Source organism: Canis lupus, chromosome 26 (assembly GCF_011100685.1).
Source record: "Canis lupus familiaris isolate Mischka breed German Shepherd chromosome 26, alternate assembly UU_Cfam_GSD_1.0, whole genome shotgun sequence".
Taxonomy (NCBI): domain Eukaryota; kingdom Metazoa; phylum Chordata; class Mammalia; order Carnivora; family Canidae; genus Canis; species Canis lupus.
In genome coordinates, this window is record NC_049247.1 from 26,066,343 (window position 1) to 26,080,773 (window position 14,431).

General features: G+C 45.9%; 1 gene segment (V, D, J or C); it reads left to right on the plus strand.

Moving 5' to 3' along the window:
• The first annotated feature begins 4,153 nt into the window (after positions 1 to 4,153).
• Positions 4,154 to 4,627, plus strand: LOC119869114. The segment is given in 2 exon segments: positions 4,154 to 4,208; positions 4,308 to 4,627. Coding segments are annotated over 2 exon segments (366 nt in total).
• The last annotated feature ends 9,804 nt before the right edge of the window (positions 4,628 to 14,431 follow it).

Below are 14,431 nucleotides of genomic sequence, written 5' to 3' on the forward strand. Positions count from 1 at the left end.
GAGCAGTATAAATGCAGACTGACCATGGGGAGATGGGCATTGGGAAGGGTCTGGACTGATTTCCATCCCTGTGTGAGTCCTAACATTGAATTAATGTATGAGTAACTCAGGAGGCCTTAGTTCACTAAAAGACAAATTCAGGTATTTTGTATTACAAAATGTCTATAGGATCAGAACTATAGATTGAGGCTAAATACATTTCCTCTAGGAAAAAAAAAAGGAACATTAAGAGTCTTCCTTTACAGCTAAAGAATGAAAAATGGAAAAATCCTCATTTTGTATTTTCTTAATGTTCACTTTATTGGGTTGTATTTCAGTGCAATGCAACTGTGTTGCGTATTTAAAAATAGTAATAATAATCTTAAGAAAAAAAGGGGACGCGTGCTTGGCTCAGCAGTTGAACTCATGAGTTCGGCCCTGGGCTTGATCCTGGATTCCTGGTATGGAGTCCCATGTCAGGCTCTCTGCATGGAGCCTGTTTTTCCCAGAGTCTGTGCCCCTGCCTCTCTCTGTGTGTCTCCCTTGAATGAATAAATATAAACTTATAAATAAATAAATTAATTAATTTAAAAACCACATAGGGATAATTATAAGCCTTTTTGGAAAGGATTCATCTTTCCTAATATCCTCACTTAAATTGTATCCTACCAAAGAATATATGTTGAAATTGTAGACCTCAGGACTTAAGAATATGACCTTATATGGAAAAGGGATGCTGCAGATGTAATTAGTACAGATGAAGGGGGTGTGGTGATCTCCTAATTCAATTGATTCCTGTGCTTGTAACATGACACTCAGATGGAGACAAGGAGGGATCCCTGGGAGGGTGGAGACAGAGATTGTGGTTCTGCAGCTGCAGACAGGGAACCCCAAAAATTTTCCTCAAATTTCTTACAGTTATGGAGAGGCAAGAAAGACTTCTCTGCAGGTTCCAGACAGATCATGGCCACTCCCTACAAAGTGTGGAGTTGCGTATGAACAGCAGAAATGCATTTTTATTGTTTTAAGCCACTTATTTTGTGGTGCTTTTTAATGGCAGCCTTAGAAATATAATATAATCTAAAAATCAATTTATAGATCTCGGAAGTGTCACTAGTAAGTGGATTACAACTGAACAATGAAATTATTTCTCAATTATAAAATTGGAAGTTATTAAGTTTCACTTTATCCACTGCAATTGTTTGCTCATATAGGATACCTCAAACTTTGATGATGACAGTATGAATTGGCAATCAATTTTGGAACATAAATTTTGAATACTTATCAAATATTAAATATATATATGACCTGCATCACCGTTACAATTTTATTATGTTCTTTGCTTTTCTACCATGTTATTGTATTTTTTATTTTATTATTTTATTATTTTTTTACATATTTTTTATAAATTTATTTTTTATTGGTGTTCAATTTGCCAACATGTAGAATAACACCCAGTGCTCATCTAGTCAAGTGCCCCCCTCAGTACCCATCACCCAGTCACTCCCACCCCCTGCCCACCTCCCTTTCTACCACCCCTTGTTTGTTTCCCAGAGTTGAGTCTCTCATGTTCTGTCTCCCTTTCTAATATTTCTCACTCATTTTTTCTCCTTTCCCCTTTATTCCCTCTCACTATTTTTTATATTCCCCAAATGAATGAGACCTTATAATGTTTGTCCTTCTCTGAAAGAAGATGTGGTCTATGTATACAATGGAATATTACACAGCCATTAGAAATGACAAATACCTGCCATTTGCTTCGAGTGGATGGAACTGGAGGGCATTATCTTGAGTGAAATAAGTCAACCGTTACAAATTTTTGAAGTCAATTCTAATGAAAATTATCTAGTTAATACACTCCAAGATAAATATACAGGTACATCTAGTTAAGACATGTTACAATAACAAATAATTGAAACCAAAATGAATATCCCTCTGTGGAAAAGTCGTGAAATTATGGTATATTATCCTATGAATAAATGATGAACTATGAATCAAAATGAGAGCATCCTAATGCTTGTCAAGAATCCTAATGCTTCTCAAAAATCAGTGATTAGGGAATCCCTAGGTGGCACAGTGTATTAGCACCTGCCTTCGGCCCAGGACTTGATCCTGGAGTCCCAGGATCCAGTCCCACATCAGGGCCCCTGCTGGAGCCTGCTTCTCCCTCTGCCAGTTTCTCTGCCTCTCTCTCTGTTTGTCTCTCATGAATAAATAAATTAAATCTTTAAAAAATATTTTAAAAAATTCAGTGATTATGTTTTTTAAGGAGCAATGGAACTACAGAAAAAAAAATAAGATTATGTTATGTAGTATATATGTGTTGTGTAGGTGTGTGTGTATATAAAATACTAGAACAAATCTAAGACAGTTTTATCAGTTATCCCTTCAGGAAGTAAGTGGCAGCGAAACTGAGGGTGCATTGGTATCATATTAATTCTTGTAAAAGATTTTATTAATTTATTTAAGATAATGAGTGAGTGAAAGAGGAGGATGAGGGAGATGATCAGAGGGAGGAGGAGAAGCAGACTCCCTACTAAGCGAGGAGCCCAGTGCAGGGCTCTATCCAGGATTTCTGGGATCATGATCTGAACTGAAGGCAGACACTTAACCTACTGAGCCAACAAGGCTCTGCATATCAATTTTATAGACCATTTAGAGCAATGTTATTTAATATCAACCTTTGTACTGAGCAAAATTACACAAGTAGGCCAAAAATATCTTAAACGTATCAACAAGTCCTTACAAAATAATTGTTGTAAGGGTAATATCCACAGAAGTAACCAAGAACAAAGGACATGTCATCCCTGAATGCATGATACACTCATTGCCAAGACAGGTACATGAGGGCTGGTGAACCTAACAGGAGATCCTGCCAAAAACAACAAAAACCAAGTAAGTCAGCTTATAAGGGTAACCCAAGTAGAAATATTACCCAGGTTGAAACAATGGGTTTCTCTAGAGACTTTAAATCTTGAGCTCACTTTAAGTGCATTAAATCCCAATAATGATGCCAGGGACATGGCCTGTGCAAACTACAATGTCAGGAAATCCTGAAACATACTGTGACATAAATATTCCAGTTAGCTGTCCAAATGACGGCCTCGATGCCCTGGAAAAATTAACAGTTCAATCCCACAGAGCTGACCTGCTCATTCTACTATTCTGGGTGGTGACATCAGAGGTCCAACTGCAAAGATCAGAGGCCATTCTAGGAGGGCTGGGAAGGTTGATACAGGCTGGGGGACATGGTGTCTGAGGCCAGCAGGGGCAGCGAGTGGGCTGCTCCTGGGAGTCAGGGTCTGAGTGAGGAAGAGCAGGAACATCTATCACTGGCCCCTGCACCCTAGAGCAAGCAGGGTCCTCCCTGTGGGTGACTTTTCTACACCTAAGGCCTTGGAGCCACAAGAGCTCTCAGCTCTGAATCACACAGGCCTCATGATTTGTCCTCTACTACGTCATGGAGTAACCTGTCCAGACATTATTTCCATGGAATGATAGATGGACAGGACAATCATACAATGCAATTATCAGGAGAACACAAAGGGGAATGTCATTCAAAATGCTCCCTAAGCATCACTTGTTCACACAATGTCCTACTCATTTCTGATAAAGAGACATCCCTGTTCAGCTCCCCGTGGTACTGCAACAGGGTCCATGATTGAGAGGAGACCACTGCCCCTAACTCTGTCACAGGGGCTCTGAGATTCCCAGTGTCCTCACTGCTGGGAGAGGCACCGCTAATACCCTCCAAGACAGAAGAGGGAATGTCACTGGGGAGGGAAGAAAATGTTCCAGGGATGGGTTAGATTTGAGGTGAAGTAGATATGAGGCCACGGGGTGGGAACACGTCCATCTCCTCATTCAGCTCTCAGGCTTTGCAGAGAAGAAGCTTGGGACAGAGGTCACTAGAGACAGTATGGTGGTCATTTTCTAAAAGATGTCCTCCTGATACCCAGTGTCTAAGGTCACCTTGCAGTCACTTATGCGTGTGAGGTCCCAGAGTCTGCTCATTTCAAAGCCTTCCAGGGGACATGCTGGTGACTCTAGGGCAGAGAGAGAAGAAGCTGATTTGCATGAAGTGCCTTCTTAACCTCATAGGACAGGAGACATGAAAAGGTCCAGGGACACCCCATTCCATCCCAGGAGACTGAGGAAGCTGCAATCCGTGAGGGTGCCCACCATGGCTTGGACGGTGCTTCTACTTGGGCTCCTTGCGTATGGCTCAGGTCAGGGAAAAGACTTTGCATCTGTGGGGAGCACATAAAACAGGGACTCATGTGACCCTTGTTTCCCATATCAACACCTTTCTCTCCTTTTGATTTTAGGAGCAGATTCTCAGACTGTGGTCACCCAGAAGCCATCACTCTCAGTGTCTCCAGGAGGGACAGTCACACTCATATGTGGCTTCAGCTCTGGGTCAGTCTCTACAAGTAATTACCCTGGCTGGTACCAGCAGACCCAAGGCCGGGCTTCTCGCACAATTATCTACAGCACAAGCAGCCGCCCCTCTGGGGTCCCTAATCGCTTCCCTGGATCCATCTCTGGGAACAAAGCCGCCCTCACCATCACAGGAGCCCAGCCTGAGGACGAGGCTGACTATTACTGTTCCTTGTATATGGGTAGTTACACTGACACGGTGATTTAGATCTATGGGGAAGTGCAGCCAAAATCTCCTTATGGACTCAGAAAGGCTCAGCTTTAAAGGCCAGGAGAGAAAGTGAGATGTGAAAGGGTCAACACCACCATGGGAAGTGAAGATCCCTGGTCCCATTCTCCTGTTCAGTGGTTCATGACAATAACCCAATTTATCTCTCCCAGGGTGTGTCCATCTCTCCAAAGTGACCTTCCAAGACTGTGCTTTCTTCCTCCTTCTCTGTCTAAATGTTGAGGAGTGGGGCTTCCCTTCCATTTTACGTAAACCAGTACTGAGACCCAATCTACAGTTTCAATATGGTCTATTAAACATAGAGCCTTGGGATCCCTGGGTGGCGCAGCGGTTTGGCGCCTGCCTTTGGCCCAGGGCGCGATCCTGGAGACCTGGGATCGAATCCCGCGTCGGGCTCCTGGTGCATGGAGCCTGCTTCTCCCTCTGCCTGTGTCTCTGCCTCTCTCTCTCTCTCTCTATGTGACTATCATAAATAAATAAATAATTAAAAAAATAAACATAGAGCCTTGGTAGATCTCATTTTATTCACTAAATTGATGATGAGGACCAAATTAATATTTTCATCATGTGGAGCTTGATAAAGCTGTAATCCTCCATGTTATACCTCTAAATCTGAAACCACTGTCAGTGTTCATAGATGTGTATTTAACAAGCATTCCAAGAGATTTGTATGGAAGTTAGTGTTACGAAGCATCTATTATTGTATTAATATGAAATTATTTCTGAAAATATACCCTTAAATGCAAAGAGAGTAACATCTCTAACATAATCATTCCCACATTCCACTAACGATCCAACCACACTGAGAAACAGATTCAAAATTGCAATCCATTTGTGGTCACAACAGCCTGCTTTGGAGCAGTGCATGCTCTGACATGAAGAAGCGAAGGACCATACGTGACCAGTAGATGTGAATGTGTAATTCGGTCTGGAGACTGTACGATTTGAGCATCATGGTTCCTGATGACCATTGGCTCTCAGGGAAATATCAAGAGACCTAGGATAGTGTAATTATTACCTGTTTGATGGTTTCTTCTAAATAATTTTTGCAACACTTGCCATTATACTAGGATGGTTTCTATTTATTTTGCTTTAAAATACATTATATTTATTAAATATTAGTAAAACAATCTCATTTGTAATAAAATTAATATTTTAGTTTTTTTCACATCAACAATAATATTAGAGGCACATGTGTGGCTCAGTTGGTTAAGCATCTGTCTTCATTTTTTAAAAAGGTTTTATTTATTTGTTCATGAGAGAGACACAGAGAGAGAAAGATGCAGAGACACAGGCAGAGGCTGAAGAAGGCTCCATGCAGGGATCCGGAAGCCCAGGATCATGTCCTGGGCCAAAGGCTGGCATTAAACCACTGAGCCACCCAGGAATCCCCAAGCATCTGTCTTTAGCTCAGATCTTGATCTTGGTGTTCTGGGATTGAGCCCCACATCGAGCTCCGTTCTCAGGTTTGAGCCTGCTTCTCCCTTGACCTCAGCCTGCCTCTCCTCCTGATTCTGTGAACTCTCTGAGGTCAGAGATCACTCTGTCAAATACGTAAACAAAATATTAAAAATAAAAATAAAAAATAAACAATGATATTAAACATAAAGGAAAACTACAGCCAGATAAAGCGGAGCCATGGAAATAATTTATGCACTGTAAATTATGTTTAAGGAATGAGGAGTTGCTTCATTTAACTCATGCTGGCCAGCACTTGCACCAAATTATGTGTTCATATCGGCTGCTGACATCCTCAACACAAAGATAACTCCAGGGACAAAGGCTTCTCTAGATAATTCCTTCAAACATTTAAGGAAGAAATAATGAGAATACTACAGAGAAGCAGGGAGGAATGAACAACTTCAAGTATACATATAAGGCTTATGTTCCTCATTTACTATACCGAGACTCAATTTTCAAAACAAAATAAAATCGTTGTTCAGATTCTTCCCATGACAATTTAAAATGTGTCAAATAAGTTGTATATATAACGTGTACTAACAAGTGACACTGGATTCATCATGTCTATTCTCAATTATCTCTTCAGTGTTTCTATGTCCTAAGAAATAGCAAAACAGGGATCCCTGGGTGGTGCAGCGGTTTGGCGCCTGCCTTTGGCCCAGGGCGCGATCCTGGAGACCCGGGATCGAATCCCACATCGGGCTCCCGGTGCATGGAGCCTGCCTCTCCCTCTGTCTGTGTGTGTGTGTGTGTGTCTCTCTCTCTCTCCTCTCTCTCTCTGTGACTATCATAAATAAATAAAAATTAAAAAAAAAGAAATAGCAAAACAAAAAATGTTGTAAGGACTCATGTTCCCTGGCTTTCCAAATGTCATAAAACCAGAGTCTGTGCTGCTAAGTGTTTTTCCCCTGAAATGAGGACAATGAACCTTTCTTTGACTTTATTCCCCTCAGATCCTGGACCATCTCAGCAGGGGGCCATCCTCCCCAGCATGCTTTCAGCACCTCCAGGGCTCAGAGCAGAGCCCTCCCTTCCCTCCCAGGCTCCAGTGCTCAGGAGTGGCCAAGGCTCACTGCGTCTTAGGCCTGAGCACTAGGATGTGGGATGTTGTGTGAGGACACAGGCCCTGGGCAATTCCATTCTCAGAGCTGGACAGGATCCTTTGCTCAGCACCTGAGGTTTCCATTGTGCAGTTGAGGTGAAGGGGATCAGCCAAAGTGAGCATTTGGGGCCTTTGGCCATGAACCCTTTTATGGGATGAGATTTGGGGGATGTTGCACCATTACTGGGAAAAATGCTCAGCGTGCATCAGTGAATTTGGGTGATGTGGGTGAACAGATGTGAAAAGATGTAAAGAGATGTGAACAGACCCCTTACCAAAAATGTACACAGAAAACTATTGCACCAGTGTAAAGATTTCCCACATGATATGGCACTGGAGGAATACACACTGAAACAGGGAGGTAGCACCAGACTCCCATCAGCATGGCTAAAATTCAATACCACATCAACATCAGATGGTGCCCAGGATGTGGGGAGCAGGAAATCTCCTTCACTGCTGGGGGGAATGCCAAATGCCCCAGCCACTTTGTTTTTTTTTGTTTATAAAAAATTTAAGCTTCTCAATAAAAAAGCCTCAGACACCAGGCCTAAGCCCAGGGGTTATTGTCTCACATCCTCACTACCTGAGAAACTAAAAATCATGATGCCATGAGCTGTATACACAGCATTTGAAAAAGACAGTTTCCTCCTCCTTAAAAAATGTTCTCCATTTGGCATCCAAAGCAGAACATCCCAGTATTAGTCCTAGTCCTCCACCCCGCTGATAGACTAGTCGTCAGGCAGCAGTACAGTGATGAGCAGGAGCCCTGCATTGGCCGAGGTTTCTTTGGATCCAGAGACCTGGTGTCTATTACAGGGGAACCTCAGCAGATACCAGGCAGGGCTCCGTGCCTGTGCGGGAGCCATTAAAAGGAACAGCTGCCAACACTGATGTCACTGCTCAGGGTGCAGGTGTGTCTGGCTGTAGTACCTGGAGACACAGAGAAGGGGGTGGCTGGGTAGCAGAGGCTGGGACAGGGTACCTACAAACATAGACATGTGTGAACGATAGGGCATTTTTGCCAGACGGTTCTCAGTCGTAGGGCCTGATAACATCTTGGAAGCTCCCCCAGAGGTCAGATTTGTTCCCTACCTGATCAAAGAGACAGGAACAGGAGGAGGACGGGTATCTAGGCCATATTGCTGAAGACCCTGCCACCATAGTGGGACTGGCCTGTCCCAGGAGTGTCTTATCTCACTGCTGACCCAGAGAAATGAAAGTGCTTTTCATGCAACTTTGCACCTTCAGCCCGACTCTCAGACTCTACTTAATTAGTGATTCAGGAGCAGAGGTAGGACCTGAGGACAAGAAGGCTGAGAACAGGCTCTGCTCAGCGTGGGAAACAGGGATGGGTGGAGGGAGCAGCTGTGGGAACCCCACAGGACCCTGCCCAGAAGACTTTAGCAGGCCCTAAGGGAACCCAGCTGCTAGGGTCTCCGCCTCTGCCCATCCCTGAGGTCCCGGGCCTCCCCCAGCTGGAAGGGTCCCCCTGCAGGGCCCAGGAGATGCACAGTGTTGCCTGCCAGTTACATGTCCCTCTATGGTCCTCAGTATCCTGAGGTGAACATCCAGAGCTGTGTCACCAGCACTCACCTGTGACCTGAAAGACTGTATGAAGCAGCATGTGGGGTCTGATGCAAGGAACATGGATACACTGTCTGTGGCTGAGAGATTCCCACATGGAGGGAACAGTCATCCAGCTATAATCATCCCTGTGACTGTGGGAATGTCTACAAAATAAAAGTCATGCAAAAGACTGAGCCTATCCCACCTGTGGGGCATTTCGGGAACTCCTCAGAGGAGTGCCTTTCAAGTTCATCTCAAGAGAGGAGTAACCATGACCTGCACAAAGAGTCATAGAAGAGAAAATCAAAACAGGGCATAAGGATCCTGAAATCAGGATGGAAGGCAGAGATTTCACAGAAGCACCAGCACCTGGTGACATTTGGGTCACCTCCCTGGTGAGAACCCCTCATTTGGGGATCTGCTCCCTCGATGGGAGGGCAGAGAGGACAGGGCAGGACTGAAAATACCAAGTTGTCAGGGCAGAGCAACAGAGGCAGGAACACTGCAGGTGGGGATGCAAGCAGATGTGCTCCCAGGAGCCACTCAGGCCTTTGCAGCAGGAGGAAGGCAGGGAGAGAAGGGGGAAGAGGACTGTGTGAACCACGGTCTCTATGATGACAAGCCCTTCAGAGGTACTGATGTCGCTGCAGGGGAGCCTCAAGTAAGGAGAGGCTTCTCTGTGCATGAAGGAGTAGAAGATCTGGGGAAGGAGCACAAACACTGAATTCCAAGCTCAGAAATGGGGGCCCCAGGCCTTGAGAAGCAGGAGCAGTGCCCCTGGCCCAAGGCTGGTGTGCAGTCCTGGTGAGCAGGCCCCAGGGTGGGTGTAGCCAGGCAGGGGAAACAGGAGCCTGGGACAGATCCAGAGCCCACACCCCGGGTGCTGCAGGGAGACAGGAGTCCTGGAGGCAGCATCCCTCGGTCCCCACAGGAATGTTCAGGCAAGGCTGAGGGGAGTGGGCATGTGTTAGGGGGATGTTTGCAGACCTTCACACCCCAGGGGGAGGAGGAGCATGAGCTGAATGTCCAAGGTCAGGCTTCTGTGTCTGGGACAGTGGGCACAATGAAGTGGGTGTGGAGATGGACCCCAACCTCTGCACCTACCTGCACATCCCCAGGACCCCAGCCACAGGGAGGCAGAGATGGGGGCTCTATCTCATCCCTTTATCCCCTGGGAGGAGGAGAATATATCCTGGTCAAGGCTTCCACCCCAAATTCCTCTCCTTGATTTCGGTCATGGAGGGGCCCTGAAGGATCCCCCTGAGGTGTGGGGGCCTGGAGCTGACATCAGGTGGGCCCTGGACCTAGACACATGCAGGAGCTGCCTTTTAGGTGCCAGCACCCCATGGACCCCAGGTGAAGACCCCCAGTCCCCTGCTGCCCCAGCCCGGGTCCCCCCTGACTGATGAGGGGACAGGAACCCAGAGCAGAGCCCCCTGCCTCCAGTGCTCTGGGTCCCGACCCCTTGTGGATGGAGCACAGGCCACACCCAGGTCACACCCAGCCTTCCTGAGGCTGCACCTCATGACAACAAATGGCTCAGAGTCCCCTGCTGTGGCTCCTCCCTGGGAACTGTCTCCAATGGTCCCCACTGCTCCACTGCTTCTCCAGGATTAGAGTGAGGCTCCGGTCAGCACGATCACCAGGAGAGGGAGCACATGGACAAAGACATCAGGGATGCTGCCCCATGGACTCCAGTGGGGGGACCCAAAACCTGGTCTCTCTCTGTCTCTGTCTCTCACCCCAGCCCCTTACTCAGTCAGCAGAGCCTCTGTACACACTCCTAGTGGGGAGGCTACGGCTCCCTCTGTCTCTATGAATTCCTCTGTCTGTGGCCCCAGGTGTGTGCTGTAATTACAGGTTTATAGATGACCAAGCCTTACTTTTCAAAGTTTCCTGAGTTGCAGCTGAAGGACGTCCTGCAGTCATCACCAGATCTACAAGAGCAGATCCGATCTTGACATTGCTTATGGAGAGGCTGAGACACACACAACACAGGACCTTCTGTTCCTTTTTTTAAATAATAAATTTATTTTCATTGGTGTTCAATTTGCCAACATACAGAATAACACCCAGTGCTCATCCCAAGTGCCCTCTCAGGCCCTGTCACCCATTCACCCCCACCCCCTGCCCTCCTCCCCTTCCATCACCCCTAGATCATTTCCCAGAGTTAGGAGTCTTTATGTTCTGTCTACCTTTCTGATATTTCCCACACGTTTCTTCTCCCTTCCCTTATATTCCATTTCACTATTATTTATATTCTCCAAATGAATGAGAACTTACAATGTTTGTCCTTCTCCGATTGACTTACTTCACTCAGCATAATACCCTCCCTGCGCCTTTTGATGGGGTCATTAAGCCCATTAATGTTCAGAGTTACTATTTCAAGTGATGAGTTTAGTGTCATCATGATATCTATTCAGTCCCTGCTTTTGTGGATTGTTCCACTGGACTTCTTCTTAAAGGGGAATTTTAAGAGTCCATCTTAAAATTTGTTGCAGAGCTGGTTTTCAGGTCACATATTCTTTCCATCCCTGCCTGTCTTGGAAGCTCTTATCTCTCCTTCTATTTGAATGATAGCTTTGCTGGATAAGTATTCTTGGTTGCATGTTCTTCTCATTTAGGACCCTGAATATATCCTGCCAGCCCTTTCTTGCCTGCCAGGTCTCTGTGGAGAGGTCTGCTGTTACCCTAATACTCCTCCCCATAAAAGTCAGGGATTTCTTGTCTCCTGCTGCTTTAAGGATCTTCTCTTTATCTTTGGAATTTGCAAGCTTCACTATTAAATGTCCAGGTGTTGAACGGTTTTTATTGATTTTAGGGGAGGATCTCTCTATTTCCTGGATCTGAATGCCTGTTTCCCTTCCAGATTAGGAAAGTTTTCAGGTATGAGTTGTTCAAATACATATTCTGGCCCTCTGGCCCTTTTGGCGCCCTCGGAACCCCCATGAAATGTAGGTTTTCTTCCTCAGGCTGTCGTTTATTTCCCTTAATCTATCTTCATGGTCTTTTAATTGTTTGTCTCTTTTTTCCTCAGTTTCCCTCTTTTCCATCAACTTGTCTTCTATGTCACTCACTCGTTCTTCCAACTCGTTAACCCTCGTCGTTCAGACTTCTAGTTTGGATTTGCATCTCATTCAATTTTTAATTTCTGCCTGACTAGATCTAAATTCTGCAGTCATGAAGTCTCTTGAGTCCTTTATGCTTTTTTTCTAGAGCGACCAGTAGGTGTATAATAGTGCTTCTGAATTGGCTTTCTGACATTGAATTGTAATTCAGATTTTGTAAACTCTGTGGGAGAGAGAACTGTTTCTAAATCTTTCTTTTGAGGTGAGGTTTTCCTTCTAGTCATTTTGCTCAGTGCAGAGTTGCCAAAAACAAGTTGTATTGAGAAAAGGAGAAAAAGAGAGGAGAGACGAAGGAAAGAAAGAGAAAAAGAAAAAAGATAATAGGAAGAAAATAAAAGAGAAGAAAAAGAGAAAGAAAAAGAAAGAAAAGGGAAAAGGGTGGGGGGAAGCAACAGAAATCAAAAGCAAAAAAAAAATGACACACACCTCGGAGTATCTTCTGATTCTGTAACTTTAAGTCCCTTGACTTCCTCTGGAACTTGTTTTTCTAGCTGGTCTTCTGGGGGCGGGGCCTGTTTGCTGTTTTTCAGGTGTTAGCCCTTGGGGGAGCTGCCCAGCCCCCTGCCTGGTGCAGGGCTCAATGGGGGTTGTTTATCCAGGAGGAGCAACATCAGTGGCAGCGGTCAGCTCTCCAGCCCTAGAGTCAGCTCCCACAGTAACTATGGAGCTCTCCATCTGCAGGGCCTGGATGATCTGGGAGCAGGGCTGCTGATCTGCTCAGCTTGGGGCAGGATCATCCTTGCTGACCTGGGCCCTCCTGGCCTCTGCCTGTCCCAGGGGGAGGCCAGATCCTGGGCTGTGTCCCCAGCGCCCTTTGGTCCGCGGCCTGCACTGTTGGATTCGTGCTGTGGGTGGCGCAGCCCCCTCTGCAGAGCCGCCGCCTGAGCCCCTCCAAGCTGCTCTCGGAGCTGCGCAGCCCCCTCCACACGGAGTCTCTTCCTCTGTTGGAGCCGCCTCCAGGCAGCTCCCCTCCCCAGCCACTTTGGAACATACCTGGGCAGTTCTCCCAGAGCTAAACAAAATTTTAATGATACAATACAAAATTCATGCTCTTAGGTAATTCTATAAATGAATTACTTATGTCCACCCAATATATGTACCTAAATGTTTCTCCCTGTTTTGTTGATGATTGCCAAGACTAGAAAACAACAAATATGTCCTGAAAATGGTGTATAGCGTAATAAATTCTAGTCTGTCCATACATGGAATGTGATTCAACAATTCCAAAGATATAAATTTTCAGGGCAGAGGAAGACATTGGGGAGACTACTATGTATATTTCTCAGTAAAAGAAGCTAATCTGAAGAGACTAACTAGATCAGTGGCACATGGAGAAATGGGGGGCAGGAGCCCTGGGCTCCAGCTCAGCCCAAGGTGCACATGTCTCTTGCAACCACCAGAGAGCAGTGGTGCTCCCTTGTACATCCCCAGGAGTGTCTGTCTCTGGGGCCTTTTGCAGGTGCTCCTGTGTCACTCCTGGGTGAAGCCCTACCCCCGACTCCTATACTCTCTTTGCCTCAGGCTGGAGCCCTGGCTAAAGTCAAAGGAAGAACTGCCAAAACCTTAGGAAAGAGGAAAGTTGCATGAGAAACCTCCCCCAAAATGTGAGTATCAGGGAAGCACAGAAAATGGGTTGGTAGGCCAGGCTTGGATGTGGGGCTCAGGATCCAGAGTTGGGCTGTCTCTACCTTGTTCCTCATGCTCCTCCGTCACTGCATAGGTAATTCCACATACCCTGGGCAATAAATAATTACCCGGAGGAGATCTACTGGGTCCAAAATAACAAAGTCTCCATCAGTAGGATTGTTGCTCTAAGTCCTTCTCATGGCATTCACTGGATCAAGGACAGATGAGATAACAGATAGACTTACATCACCCAACAAGACCCGGACTTTAGATTGTTGCAAGATCTCCTCTCATGTGAGTCCCTCACTGCCAGAACCAAATCCCCTTCAGATACGATCTTTCAGACACCTGCATTTTATTTCTAGAATCAGCTCCATGGAGAACCATCCATCAGAAGTCCCAGGTAGAACGGGTGCAAAGTGGCCTCTTCTCTCTCTTCCTGTACAATATCTTTGACTCTGCGGTTTCTGGATTTCTCTGTGCTTCCAGAATTCAGAGTATGTGAGCCTGTGCTCACCCACCATCCTCAGGGTCACGATCTCTGGGAAGCAAATCCCGGTCACAGGAAACACCAACTTCCTCTATAAGTAGGATCCTGTCAGCAGGGCAGCCAGGATGTGCCTTGAACACCTGTTATATCCTGGGACAAAGCTGATTCTCAGGAATCCCAATGGCATCTGTGTCCCTATGAGCAGATCATCCCCTGACCATCCATTCGCTCCAGTCAGCACCTGAGGCTGATTCAGTACATTGATTCTGGGACCCCAGCGTCAGTACTATTCTCACAGTTCTCAGAGTCCATGGTTACGGGGAACACACCCTCCCTGTACTCTTAAGGACTGGACTGTCACACCCTGAGTCACCCACCTGACACCTCCAAAGAGGCTGGACCTCTGTGGA